Source organism: Echiichthys vipera, assembly GCF_963691815.1.
Source record: "Echiichthys vipera genome assembly, chromosome: 22".
Classification (NCBI taxonomy): Eukaryota; Metazoa; Chordata; class Actinopteri; order Perciformes; family Trachinidae; genus Echiichthys; species Echiichthys vipera.
The window spans coordinates 747,203-759,702 of NC_139847.1; the positions used below are offsets into that span (position 1 = coordinate 747,203).

General features: G+C 50.4%; 2 protein-coding genes across 2 annotated transcripts in view; one reads left to right on the top strand and one right to left on the bottom strand.

Annotated features, from left to right (window-relative positions):
- LOC310964251 (uncharacterized protein) overlaps positions 1–6,202 on the bottom strand; it is a 6,979-nt gene extending 777 nt beyond the window's left edge. Inside the window, exons 1-3 of the mRNA XM_083937309.1 lie at positions 5,907–6,202; positions 3,530–3,883; positions 1–923 (exon numbers count right to left, since the gene is read on the bottom strand). The exon at positions 1–923 is cut by the window's left edge and continues 777 nt beyond it. Coding sequence (XP_083793435.1) covers positions 742–923; positions 3,530–3,883; positions 5,907–5,967 — 597 coding nt within the window. The 5' untranslated portion in view covers positions 5,968–6,202 and the 3' untranslated portion in view covers positions 1–741. The remainder of the gene's footprint in view (positions 924–3,529; positions 3,884–5,906) is intronic.
- Positions 6,203–7,076: 874 nt separating this feature from the next.
- The window catches only part of LOC310963885 (high affinity immunoglobulin epsilon receptor subunit alpha-like), a gene marked incomplete at both ends in the record, with an annotated part of 7,129 nt that continues 1,705 nt past the window's right edge, over positions 7,077–12,500 (top strand). The window contains 5 exons of the mRNA XM_083936842.1: positions 7,077–7,107; positions 7,396–7,431; positions 8,795–9,058; positions 9,723–9,962; positions 10,792–10,989. Of these exons, the coding sequence (XP_083792968.1) occupies positions 7,077–7,107; positions 7,396–7,431; positions 8,795–9,058; positions 9,723–9,962; positions 10,792–10,989 (769 nt within the window). The remainder of the gene's footprint in view (positions 7,108–7,395; positions 7,432–8,794; positions 9,059–9,722; positions 9,963–10,791; positions 10,990–12,500) is intronic.

Below are 12,500 nucleotides of genomic sequence, written 5' to 3' on the forward strand. Positions count from 1 at the left end.
ACACTCACCTGAGTCTGGACTCTACACACTCACCTGAGTCTGGACTCTACACACTCACCTGAGTCTGGACTCTACACACTCACCTGAGCCTGGACTCTACACACTCACCTGAGTCTGGACTCTACACACTCACCTGAGCCTGGACTCTACACACTCACCTGAGTCTGGACTCTACACACTCACCTGAGTCTGGACTCTACACACTCACCTGAGCCTGGACTCTACACACTCACCTGAGTCTGAACTCTACACACTCACCTGAGTCTGGACTCTACACACTCACCTGAGTCTGGACTCTACACACTCACCTGAGTCTGGACTCTACACACTCACCTGAGTCTGGACTCTACACACTCACCTGAGTCTGGACTCTACACACACACCTGAGTCTGGACTCTACACACTCACCTGAGTCTACACACTCACCTGAGTCTGGACTCTACACACTCACCTGAGTCTGGACTCTACAAACTGTCACTTCCTGTCCTGCCTACTTTTCACAATAAAGTCCCAGTAAAAACCAAATAAAATGCGTTTCTATGCAGACGATGCAGTTTTCTATTGCAGATTGCAGATGGCAGTTTGTGCCGGTTCAGGATCAACAGGTGCGCCGAACATTTGCAAACGTATGAATGTGATTAGTAACATTTAACGGTCAGAGCAGCAGCAGCGCGACGGTTGGATGATGCGATGTTTCCTCTCTGCAGCTGCTGAAACTGTGACAGCGGCAGAACGAACTCTTCAGGTCATCGACAAACCGGCTTCTGCCTCAGACGCTCTGTAGGAATCCTGTTTCTTCACTGCCTTTGTTTTTTTAACGATCAAAAGACGAATGAAAACAATAACGATGACGAGGAGAAGAAGAAGAACGCCGACCGACAGACCGACGATGAGTCCAACGTCCGTCTTCACAGCTGTGTGACCTGCAGAGCAGAGGACAGGTGTGAGGCCTCGGGTCTGGACTCTACACACTCACCTGAGTCTGGACTCTACACACTCACCTGAGCCTGGACTCTACACACTCACCTGAGTCTGGACTCTACACACTCACCTGAGTCTGGTCTCTACACACTCACCTGAGTCTGGACTCTACACACTCACCTGGACTCTACACACTCACCTGAGTCTGGACTCTACACACTCACCTGAGTCTGGACTCTACACACTCACCTGAGTCTGGACCCTACACACTCACCTGAGTCTGGACTCTACACACTCACCTGAGTCTGGACCCTACACACTCACCTGAGCCTGGACTCTACACACTCACCTGAGCCTGGACTCTACACACTCACCTGAGCCTGGACTCTACACACTCACCTGAGTCTGGACTCTACACACTCACCTGAGTCTGGACTCTACACACTCACCTGAGTCTGGACTCTACACACTCACCTGGACTCTACACACTCACCTGAGTCTGGACTCTACACACTCACCTGAGTCTGGACTCTACACACTCACCCTGACTCTACACACTCACCTGAGTCTGGACTCTACACACTCACCTGAGTCTGGACTCTACACACTCACCTGAGTCTGGACTCTACACACTCACCTGAGCCTGGACTCTACACACTCACCTGAGTCTGGACCCTACACACTCACCTGAGCCTGGACTCTACACACTCACCTGAGCCTGGACTCTACACACTCACCTGAGCCTGGACTCTACACACTCACCTGAGCCTGGACTCTACACACTCACCTGAGTCTGGACTCTACACACTCACCTGAGTCTGGACTCTACACACTCACCTGAGTCTGGACTCTACACACTCACCTGAGTCTGGACTCTACACACTCACCTGAGTCTGGACTCTACACACTCACCTGAGTCTGGACTCTACACACTCACCTGAGTCTGGACTCTACACACTCACCCTGACTCTACACACTCACCTGAGTCTGGACTCTACACGCTCACCTGAGTCTGGACTCTACACACTCACCTGGACTCTACACACTCACCTGAGTCTGGACTCTACACACTCACCTGAGTCTGGACTCTACACACTCACCTGAGCCTGGACTCTACACACTCACCTGAGTCTGGACCCTACACACTCACCTGAGTCTGGACTCTACACACTCACCTGAGTCTGGACTCTACACGCTCACCTGAGTCTGGACTCTACACACTCACCTGAGTCTGGACTCTACACACACACCTGAGTCTGGACCCTACACACTCACCTGAGTCTGGACTCTACACACTCACCTGAGTCTGGACTCTACACACTCACCTGAGTCTGGACTCTACACACTCACCTGGACTCTACACACTCACCTGAGTCTGGACCCTACACACTCACCTGAGTCTGGACTCTACACACTCACCTGAGCCTGGACTCTACACACTCACCTGAGTCTGGACTCTACACACTCACCTGAGTCTGGACTCTACACACTCACCTGAGTCTGGACTCTACACACTCACCCTGACTCTACACACTCACCTGAGTCTGGACTCTACACACTCACCTGAGTCTGGACTCTACACACTCACCTGAGCCTGGACTCTACACACTCACCTGAGTCTGGACCCTACACACTCACCTGAGCCTGGACTCTACACACTCACCTGAGCCTGGACTCTACACACTCACCTGAGCCTGGACTCTACACACTCACCTGAGTCTGGACTCTACACACTCACCTGAGTCTGGACTCTACACACTCACCTGAGTCTGGACTCTACACACTCACCTGAGTCTGGACTCTACACACTCACCTGAGTCTGGACTCTACACACTCACCCTGACTCTACACACTCACCTGAGTCTGGACTCTACACACTCACCTGAGTCTGGACTCTACACACTCACCTGAGTCTGGACTCTACACACTCACCTGAGCCTGGACTCTACACACTCACCTGAGTCTGGACCCTACACACTCACCTGAGTCTGGACTCTACACACTCACCTGAGTCTGGACTCTACACGCTCACCTGAGTCTGGACTCTACACACTCACCTGGACTCTACACACTCACCTGAGTCTGGACTCTACACACTCACCTGAGTCTGGACTCTACACACTCACCTGAGCCTGGACTCTACACACTCACCTGAGTCTGGACCCTACACACTCACCTGAGTCTGGACTCTACACACTCACCTGAGTCTGGACTCTACACACTCACCTGAGTCTGGACTCTACACACTCACCCTGACTTTACACACTCACCTGAGTCTGGACTCTACACACTCACCTGAGTCTGGACTCTACACACTCACCTGAGCCTGGACTCTACACACTCACCTGAGTCTGGACCCTACACACTCACCTGAGTCTGGACTCTACACACTCACCTGAGTCTGGACTCTACACGCTCACCTGAGTCTGGACTCTACACACTCACCTGGACTCTACACACTCACCTGAGTCTGGACTCTACACACTCACCTGAGTCTGGACTCTACACACTCACCTGAGCCTGGACTCTACACACTCACCTGAGTCTGGACCCTACACACTCACCTGAGTCTGGACTCTACACACTCACCCTGACTCTACACACTCACCTGAGTCGGTCACCGTGAGGAGAACGCGTTTCGTGGTCTCAGGGTTCGTCTCGCTGCTTCCTGTGATGTTGATTAGAACCTGACACTCGTACGTTCCCGTGTCGTTGAGTCCGACCGCCTTCAGAACGACCGACACGTCTCCGTGCTGCATCTCCGGGTCCCTCAGCTCCACGCGGCCGCTGAAGCGCGGGTGCTGGTACTTCTGGTACGAGCGCTTGTTCCTGTAGAGGAAGACGTAGCTGTCCGACAGCAGGTCGGGTCTGGTCCACTCCAGCAGCGTGACGGAGGCACCTGGAGGGGCCCGGCACGGCAGCGTGGCGTCGTGCCCGGGCTTCACTCTGATCTCCTGGGGCTCTAAACACAGAGGAGGTGTTTTTAGGACGTGACATCACAGGAGCTGAGGTCACGGCACAGATGCTTGCTTTGATTCATGTCACACGAAGAGTCACCGGGGCTGAATGTCACATCTGCTCGCTCAGCTGGGACCAGATGTGTCTCTGTATCAGTACTGAAGAGGTTAAAGAGCGACACTGTAAGAAGACGAAGAACACGTGAGCCCACAGCTTCTCTCAGGGCGCCCTCCCACTGTGCCTCCGTCCCGTGCCCCAGCACGTGTCACGGCTAAAGTCTGGTTCCTTTGACCAGTGTGATGCAACCGTACCACATCTAGGAGCGGCACGCTTGCCGTCCACGGCCCGTTTGGGAGAGGTGGGCTTTAGTAAAGCATGCTTGCACGTGTACGAGCACGAGCGTGCGCACGTGTACGAGCACGAGGCCTACGGCGGTTCTGAGGTCATTTCCTGTGCGCCTGTTGGGACGTAGAAAAAAGAAGGAGGGACCATGCGCGGACATTTCAAACAATGGCGGTGAAAGGTTCACGTTGGTGTGATGTGGAGGTGGAGTGTTTACTGCAGATTTGGTCGATGAAAAGATTCAAAAACAGTCGACAAGACGCACAAAAACTCAGAGGTCTACGGAAAGATCTGGAAACAAAGCCACGCATCGCCATGACGTCATCAATGCGTGTGACGTGTTACGGCGTGATGACGTATAGGCAGCAAGAAGCATTCTCCGAGGCCCAGGTAGTGTGAGTACAAACGGGCCTGGAGGGGGGGACAAGGACCCTAAAGCACGGGGCACGGGACGCACGCACAGTGGGAGGGCGCTCTAACCTGTGACGGAGGCACAGTGGGAGGGCTGATGTGAGTCAGTGTTGTAGTTCAGGGCTGGTCCTGAGTCAGTGTTGTAGTTCAGGGCTGGTCCTGGGTCAGTGTTGTAGTTCAGGGCTGGTCCTGAGTCAGTGTTGTAGTTCAGGGCTGGTCCTGGGTCAGTGTTGTAGTTCAGGGCTGGTCCTGGGTCAGTGTTGTAGTTCAGGGCTGGTCCTGAGTCAGTGTTGTAGTTCAGGGCTGGTCCTGAGTCAGTGTTGTAGTTCAGGGCTGGTCCTGGGTCAGTGTTGTAGTTCAGGGCTGGTCCTGAGTCAGTGTTGTAGTTCAGGGCTGATGTGAGTCAGTGTTGTAGTTCAGGGCTGGTCCTGGGTCAGTGTTGTAGTTCAGGGCTGGTCCTGGGTCAGTGTTGTAGTTCAGGGCTGGTCCTGGGTCAGTGTTGTAGTTCAGGGCTGGTCCTGGGTCAGTGTTGTAGTTCAGGGCTGGTCCTGGGTCAGTGTTGTAGTTCAGGGCTGGTCCTGGGTCAGTGTTGTAGTTCAGGGCTGGTCCTGAGTCAGTGTTGTAGTTCAGGGCTGGTCCTGGGTCAGTGTTGTAGTTCAGGGCTGGTCCTGGGTCAGTGTTGTAGTTCAGGGCTGGTCCTGAGTCAGTGTTGTAGTTCAGGGCTGGTCCTGGGTCAGTGTTGTAGTTCAGGGCTGGTCCTGGGTCAGTGTTGTAGTTCAGGGCTGGTCCTGGGTCAGTGTTATAGTTCAGGGCTGGTCCTGGGTCAGTGTTGTAGTTCAGGGCTGGTCCTGGGTCAGTGTTGTAGTTCAGGGCTGGTCCTGGGTCAGTGTTGTAGTTCAGGGCTGGTCCTGGGTCAGTGTTGTACAGGGCTGGTCCTGCAGGTGGAGCTGCTGCTTCACCAGAGAAACACTCAGCGTGTCACAACATGGAGGACCCACGTGATGTTTGTTATGGTTTGTTCTGCTGCTCACGGTCAACAACAACAACAACAACAGTGAAATAACATCTCTGCACCGTTCTCACACACACACACACACACACACGCACGCACGCACGCACGCACGCACGCACACGCAGTTATTATAATGACTTGCTGTTGCTTTAAAGGAGTTTACAACATTTCCTGCAAACAGCATAGTCACACACACACGCACGCACGCGCGCACACACGCACGCGCGCGCACACACACACACACACACACAGGCGCACGCACCTTCAGATGCAGAGAGCTCACAGAGGAAGAGGAGGAGGACAGCTGTTAGAGATGAAGCCATGGCTGCTGCAGAAGCTCATCTGATGTTTTTGTTTTCACCAGTGAAGAAGAAGAAGGGCGCGTCCCCGGGTCACGTGCTGCTGCATTCAGGTTCACTCGGAAATTCTACAACTGACTCTAAACACTGAGGAGAAGCTGTGCACGCGGTTTATTTACAGTCTCTAAGTTTTATTATTCAACCACAGGAGGAAAACAGCAACTCCTGAAAATAACTGACACAAAGAGACACAAAACAACCACAAAGAGACACAAAACAACCACAAAGAGACACAAAACAACCACAAAGAGACACAAAACAACTACAAAGAGACAAAACAACTACAAAGAGACACAAAACAACTACAAAGAGACACAAAACAACTACAAAGAGACACAAAACAACTACAAAGAGACACAAAACAACTACAAAGAGACAAAACAACTACAAAGAGACACAAAACAACTACAAAGAGACAAAACAACTACAAAGAGACACAAAACAACTACAAAGAGACAAAACAACTACAAAGAGACACAAAACAACCACAAAGACACACAAAACAACCACAAAGACACAAAACAACCACAAAGAGACACAAAACAACTACAAAGAGACACAAAACAACCACAAAGACACAAAACAACCACAAAGAGACACAAAACAACCACAAAGACACAAAACAACTACAAAGAGACACAAAACAACTACAAAGAGACACAAAACAACCCCAAAGAGACACAAAACAACCACAAAGAGACACAAAACAACTACAAAGACACAAAACAACTACAAAGAGACAAAACAACTACAAAGAGACACACAACAACTACAAAGAGACACAAAATAACTACAGAGAGACACAAAACAACCACAAAGAGACACAAAACAACTACAAAGTGACACAAAACAACTACAAAGTGACACAAAACAACTACAAAGAGACACAAAACAACTACAAAGACACACAAAACAACTACAAAGAGACACAAAACAACTACAAAGTGACACAAAACAACCACAAAGAGACACAAAACAACCACAGAGGGGGTGAACTCAGCTCCTCAGAGGAAAGAGGAGCGTTCAACTGCTGCGGCCGTCACTCATCAGTGTCTTCATCCGTCTCTGGAACAATGGGACCGACGTCTCCGCTGCAGCTGCTCCGTGAGTCCAACATGATGTTTCAGCCTTTATAATAACAGTAACAGCGAGTTCAGTTAAACAGTAACTTTATAAAATGTCAGATTTGATGAACGAAGCGTTAAACGTCGTTCTCACCGTCGGCCACAGACGACATCCTGCCGCTGACTGTTGTGAGATCACTGCTGCAGCGTTCAGTGTTCAAAGACTAAACTCATGCCATCGTTCAATGACTTTGATCTCAGATCCGTTTTAGAGCTTTTCTGCTTTTGTGATTAACCTCAAACCAACCGGCGTCTCCTTTCCCTTCAGTTGTGGCGTCTCTGCTGAGCTGCACGACGAACCAAGGTCAGTGAAGTCAAGTTATTGTGTGTACGTGTGATTACGAACCTGTGCAGCACTGTGGTGACAAACGTTCACCTCCACCGTCTCTCATCGTATCTCCTCTCCCCACGTTCACCTGACACCAAACCAACTCCGACGCCTCCATCTTCTCTCTGACATCATGGCTCCCCGAGTGCGTTTTGTGCGGCTTTAAACGTGTTAGTGGTAGTTTCCATGTAGTCAACTGGACGAACTCAGCAATAAAATATAAAAGGGTATCGTCTGCATAGAGATGGATTTGAGCTAATGTGCAAACTTTCACACACGCACTGCAGCTTTAACTCATCCAGAGGACGTGAAACAACCACAAAGAGACGCAGAACAGCGACAAAGAGACACCAAAGAAAGACTCATCTTCAGCCTCTTATCCGGGGTCGGGTCGTGGGGGCAGCAGCTCCAGCAGGGGACCCCAAACTTCCCTTTCCCGGGCCACATTAACCAGCTCTAACTGGGGGATCCTGAGGCGTTCCCAGGCCAGTGTGGAGATCTAATCTCTCCACCTGGTCCTGGGTCTTCCCCGAGGCCTCCTCCCAGCTGGACGTGCCTGGAACACCTCCCTAGGGAGGCACCCAGGGTTCATCCTTACCAGATGATCCTGAACCACCTCAACTGGCTCCTTTCAACACAAAGGAGCAGCGGCTCTACTCCGAGTTCCTCACGGATGCTGAACTTCTCCCCCTCTCTCTAAGGGAGACTCCAGACCCCCTCCTGAGGAAACACAGTTCACACGCTTGGACCTGGACCTGGTTCTTTGGGTCCTGACCTGGACCTGGTTCTTTGGGTCCTGACCTGGACCTGGTTCTTTGGGTCCTGACCTGGACCTGGTTCTTTGGGTCCTGACCTGGACCTGGTTCTTTGGGTCCTGACCTGGACCTTGTTCTTTGGGTCCTGACCTGGACCTGGTTCTTTGGGTCCTGACCTGGACCTGGTTCTTTGGGTCCTGACCTGGACCTGGTTCTTTGGGTCCTGACCTGGACCTGGTTCTTTGGGTCCTGACCCAGCTTTCAGGACCACAGGTGAGGGTAGGAACCAGGACTGAGGGTAGAGCGACTGCAGCTCCGCCCCCGCTGCTCCATCGTCCCCTCACTCGTGAACCAGATCCCGAGGTACTTGAAGTCCTTCACTTGGGGTCAGGACTCGTTCCAGACCCGGAGGAACAATCCAGCGGTTTCCTGCTGAGAGCCACGGCCTCAGATTCAGAGGTGCTGATCCTCATCCCGGCCGTTTCACACTCGGCTGTGAACCAAACTACAAATAGACATTAGATGACTTGGTGTCGGATAAACCCTCAAACTCAACCCTCTTTAATCGTGTCTGCTCTTCTCAGCTCGTCTGACGCTGAGTCCCAGCAGCGCTCAGTTCTTTAAAGGACGGTCTGTGACTCTGAGCTGTGAGGACGACGACCGCTCAGCTGGATGGACTCTGAGGAGAAACACCTCCAGAGACACCAGAGAAGAGTGTGAACGTGACTGGGGAAGATCCGCTGGTTCCTCCTGTTTCATCACAGCGATAATCCCATTAGACACTGGAGTTTACTGGTGTGAGTCCAGAGAGGGAGCCACCAGTAACACCATCACCATCAGCGTCACTGGTAAGATGAGAGGGTGGAGTCAGTGCTGATGGAGCGTGTGTGTGAATGGATGAGATGCTGTCGTGTGTCTCTGTGTTCAGATGAGAGGGTGGAGTCAGTGCTGACGGAGCGTGTGTGAATGGATGAGATGCTGTCCTGTGTCTCTGTGTTCAGATGAGAGGGTGGAGTCAGTGCTGATGGAGCGTGTGTGAATGGATGAGATGCTGTCGTGTGTCTCTGTGTTCAGATGAGAGGGTGGAGTCAGTGCTGATGGAGCGTGTGTGAATGGATGAGATGCTGTCGTGTGTCTCTGTGTTCAGATGAGAGGGTGGAGTCAGTGCTGATGGAGCGTGTGTGAATGGATGAGATGCTGTCGTGTGTCTCTGTGTTCAGATGAGAGGGTGGAGTCAGTGCTGATGGAGCGTGTGTGAATGGATGAGATGCTGTCGTGTGTCTCTGTGTTCAGGTGAGAGGGTGGAGTCAGTGCTGATGGAGCGTGTGTGAATGGATGAGATGCTGTCGTGTGTCTCTGTGTTCAGGTGAGAGGGTGGAGTCAGTGCTGATGGAGCGTGTGTGAATGGATGAGATGCTGTCGTGTGTCTCTGTGTTCAGATGAGAGGGTGGAGTCAGTGCTGATGGAGCGTGTGTGAATGGATGAGATGCTGTCCTGTGTCTCTGTGTTGAGGTGGAGCAGTGATCCTGCAGAGTCCTGTCCTCCCTGTGATGGAGGGAGACGACGTCACTCTGCGCTGCGACTCAAAGACCTCCTCCAACCTCCCGGCTGATTTCTATAAAGACCGCTCCTTCATCAGGAGAGGGCCTACAGGTCACATGACCATCCGCCATGTTTCCAGGTCTGATGAAGGCCTCTACACGTGCAGCACCAGGGATGGAGAGTCTCCCTCCAGCTGGATCACCGTCACAGGTGAGGAGAGGATCCTAAACTACCTCTCGACAAATTCAGCATCAACATATAAAATAGTATCGTCTGCATAGAGATGGATTTTTCTTTGTTCATTTGCTACATTTTTACACTTTCTTCTAAAATAAGAGACAGAAAACTACAAAGAGACACAAACAGACATAAAAGACTTGCAAGATGACAACAAAACAGAAAAATTAACAACAACAAATAGAAACAAATGATTATAAAGAGACACAAAACTACAAAGAGAGGAACTACTACAAACAGACACGATTACAAAACAATCACAAAACAACACAAAAACATACAAATGACTAAAAAAAGACACAAAACAACTTTAAAGAGATGCAAAAAGAGACAAAACTGCACAAATACATCAAATAACTACAAAGAAAAAACCATCACAATAAAAAAAATTTGTTGCTTTAAAATATAAAACAGTATCGTCTGCGTAGAGACGGATTTTCCTTTGTTCATTTGCTACATTTTTACACTTTTTTCTAAAATAAGAGACAGAAAACTACAAAGAGACACAAACAGACATAAAGGACAACAAAAAAGACTAAAAACAACAACAAATAGTTCCAAATGATTATAAAGAGACACAAAAGTACAAACACAGAAACTACAACAAACAGACACGATTACAAAACAATCACAAAACAACAAAAAAAACATACACATGACTATAAAAAGACACAGAACGACTGGAAAGAGACACAAACAGACAACAAAGAGATAAATAAACAACAACAAATAGAAACAAAAGAGACTCGATCGATATAAAGACACAAAAAAGGAGTGATTGATCATTTTCCACCTTCTTTAGGGAAACCCACCAGCCCAGCTCCTCCACCACCCTCCACTTCTGGTTCCTCCTCCTCCTCCTCCTCCTCCTCCTCCTCTCCTCCTCCTCTTCCTCGGTCCATCCCTCCGGCTCTCCTGATGCTGTCGTCCGTCCCGCTCTGCTGCGGTCTGATGCTCCTGCTTTTACTTCTGAGACGATGCGTCCGGAGGAAACCTGAAGGTGAAACACTTTCCCAGTGTTGTTCTTCATCCACACACGTGTAAAGTGACGGTTCCAGTATTTCAAAATAAGAGCGTGTGTTTAATTGCTTTACTTATTCACTGAGAGCAGAAACTTAGGGTGCCCTCCCACTGTGCCTCCGTCCCGTGCCCCAGCACGTGTCACGGCTAAAGTCTAGTTCCTTTGACCAGTGTGAGTGCAACCGTACCACGTCTAGGAGCGGCACGCTTGCCGTCCACGGCCCGTTTGGGAGAGGTGGGCTTTAGTAAAGCACGTTTGCACGTGTACGAGCACGAGCGTGCGCACGTGTACGAGCACGAGGCCTACGGCGGTTCTGAGGTCATTTCCTGTGCGGCTGTTGGGACGTAGAAAAAAGAAGGAGGGACCATGCGCGGACATTTCAAACAATGGCGGTGAAAGGTTCACGTTGGTGTGATGCGGAGGTGGAGTGTTTACTGCAGATTTGGTCGATGAAAAGATTCAAAAACAGTCGACAAGACGCACAAAAACTCCGAGGTCTACGGAAAGATCTGGAAACAAAGCCACGCATCGCCATGACGTCATCAATGCGTGTGACGTGTTACGGCGTGATGACGTATAGGCAGCAAGAAGCATTCTCCGAGGCCCAGGTAGTGTGAGTACAAACGGGCCTGGAGGGGGGGACAAGGACCCTAAAGCACGGGGCACGGGACGCACGCACAGTGGGAGGGCGCTCTAACCTGTGACGGAGGCACAGTGGGAGGGCGCCCTCAGTCAAATAAAGAGTCCGTTGTGTGTGTGAAGTTCAGATGTGATCAGCTCTTGTGAGTCTGTGTTTGTGGTCAAAGTGTTTCTATGTTGACAGAAGCTCAGTTTCCTGTTCTCAGTAGTTTCCCTCGTGTTTACCACAGAAACGACCGTCACATGATTTTTGTCACGTTGTTTAAACACAGCTGAGGTCACAACTTCACGTGATATTTAACTTATTTTGCAGAGGGTGAGGCAGCTCCAGTCCACGCCTCAGTGAAAAGAACACAAGACGCCGGACATGAAGCAAACAGGACGACGGGTAGAGCTGCTGTTATATCAATGCTAACTCTATGCTAAGCTACACTACGGTGTCATGCACAGGAGACACAGGATGCAGAGTTTAAACATCACGACCAGCAGAGAGAGCATCCTGTGTGACATTCAAGGGCAACTGGACGAACAACAGATCAAACAGTATCGTCTGCATAGAGTTGGATTTTCATTCTTTCACTTTCTGTCACAGGATTTTAGCTCATGATGTGCAAACTAGAGGACACTTTAACACACGCTTATGCTCCTAGAGGACACTTTAACTCACGTTTATGCTCCTAGAGGACACTTTAACACACGTTTATGCTCCTAGAGGACACTTTAGCACACGTTTATGCTCCTAGAGGACACTTTAACACACGTTTAGGCTCCTAGAGGACACTTTAACACACGTTTAGGCTCCTAGAGGACACTTTAACACACGTTTATGCTCCTAGAGGACACTTTAACAC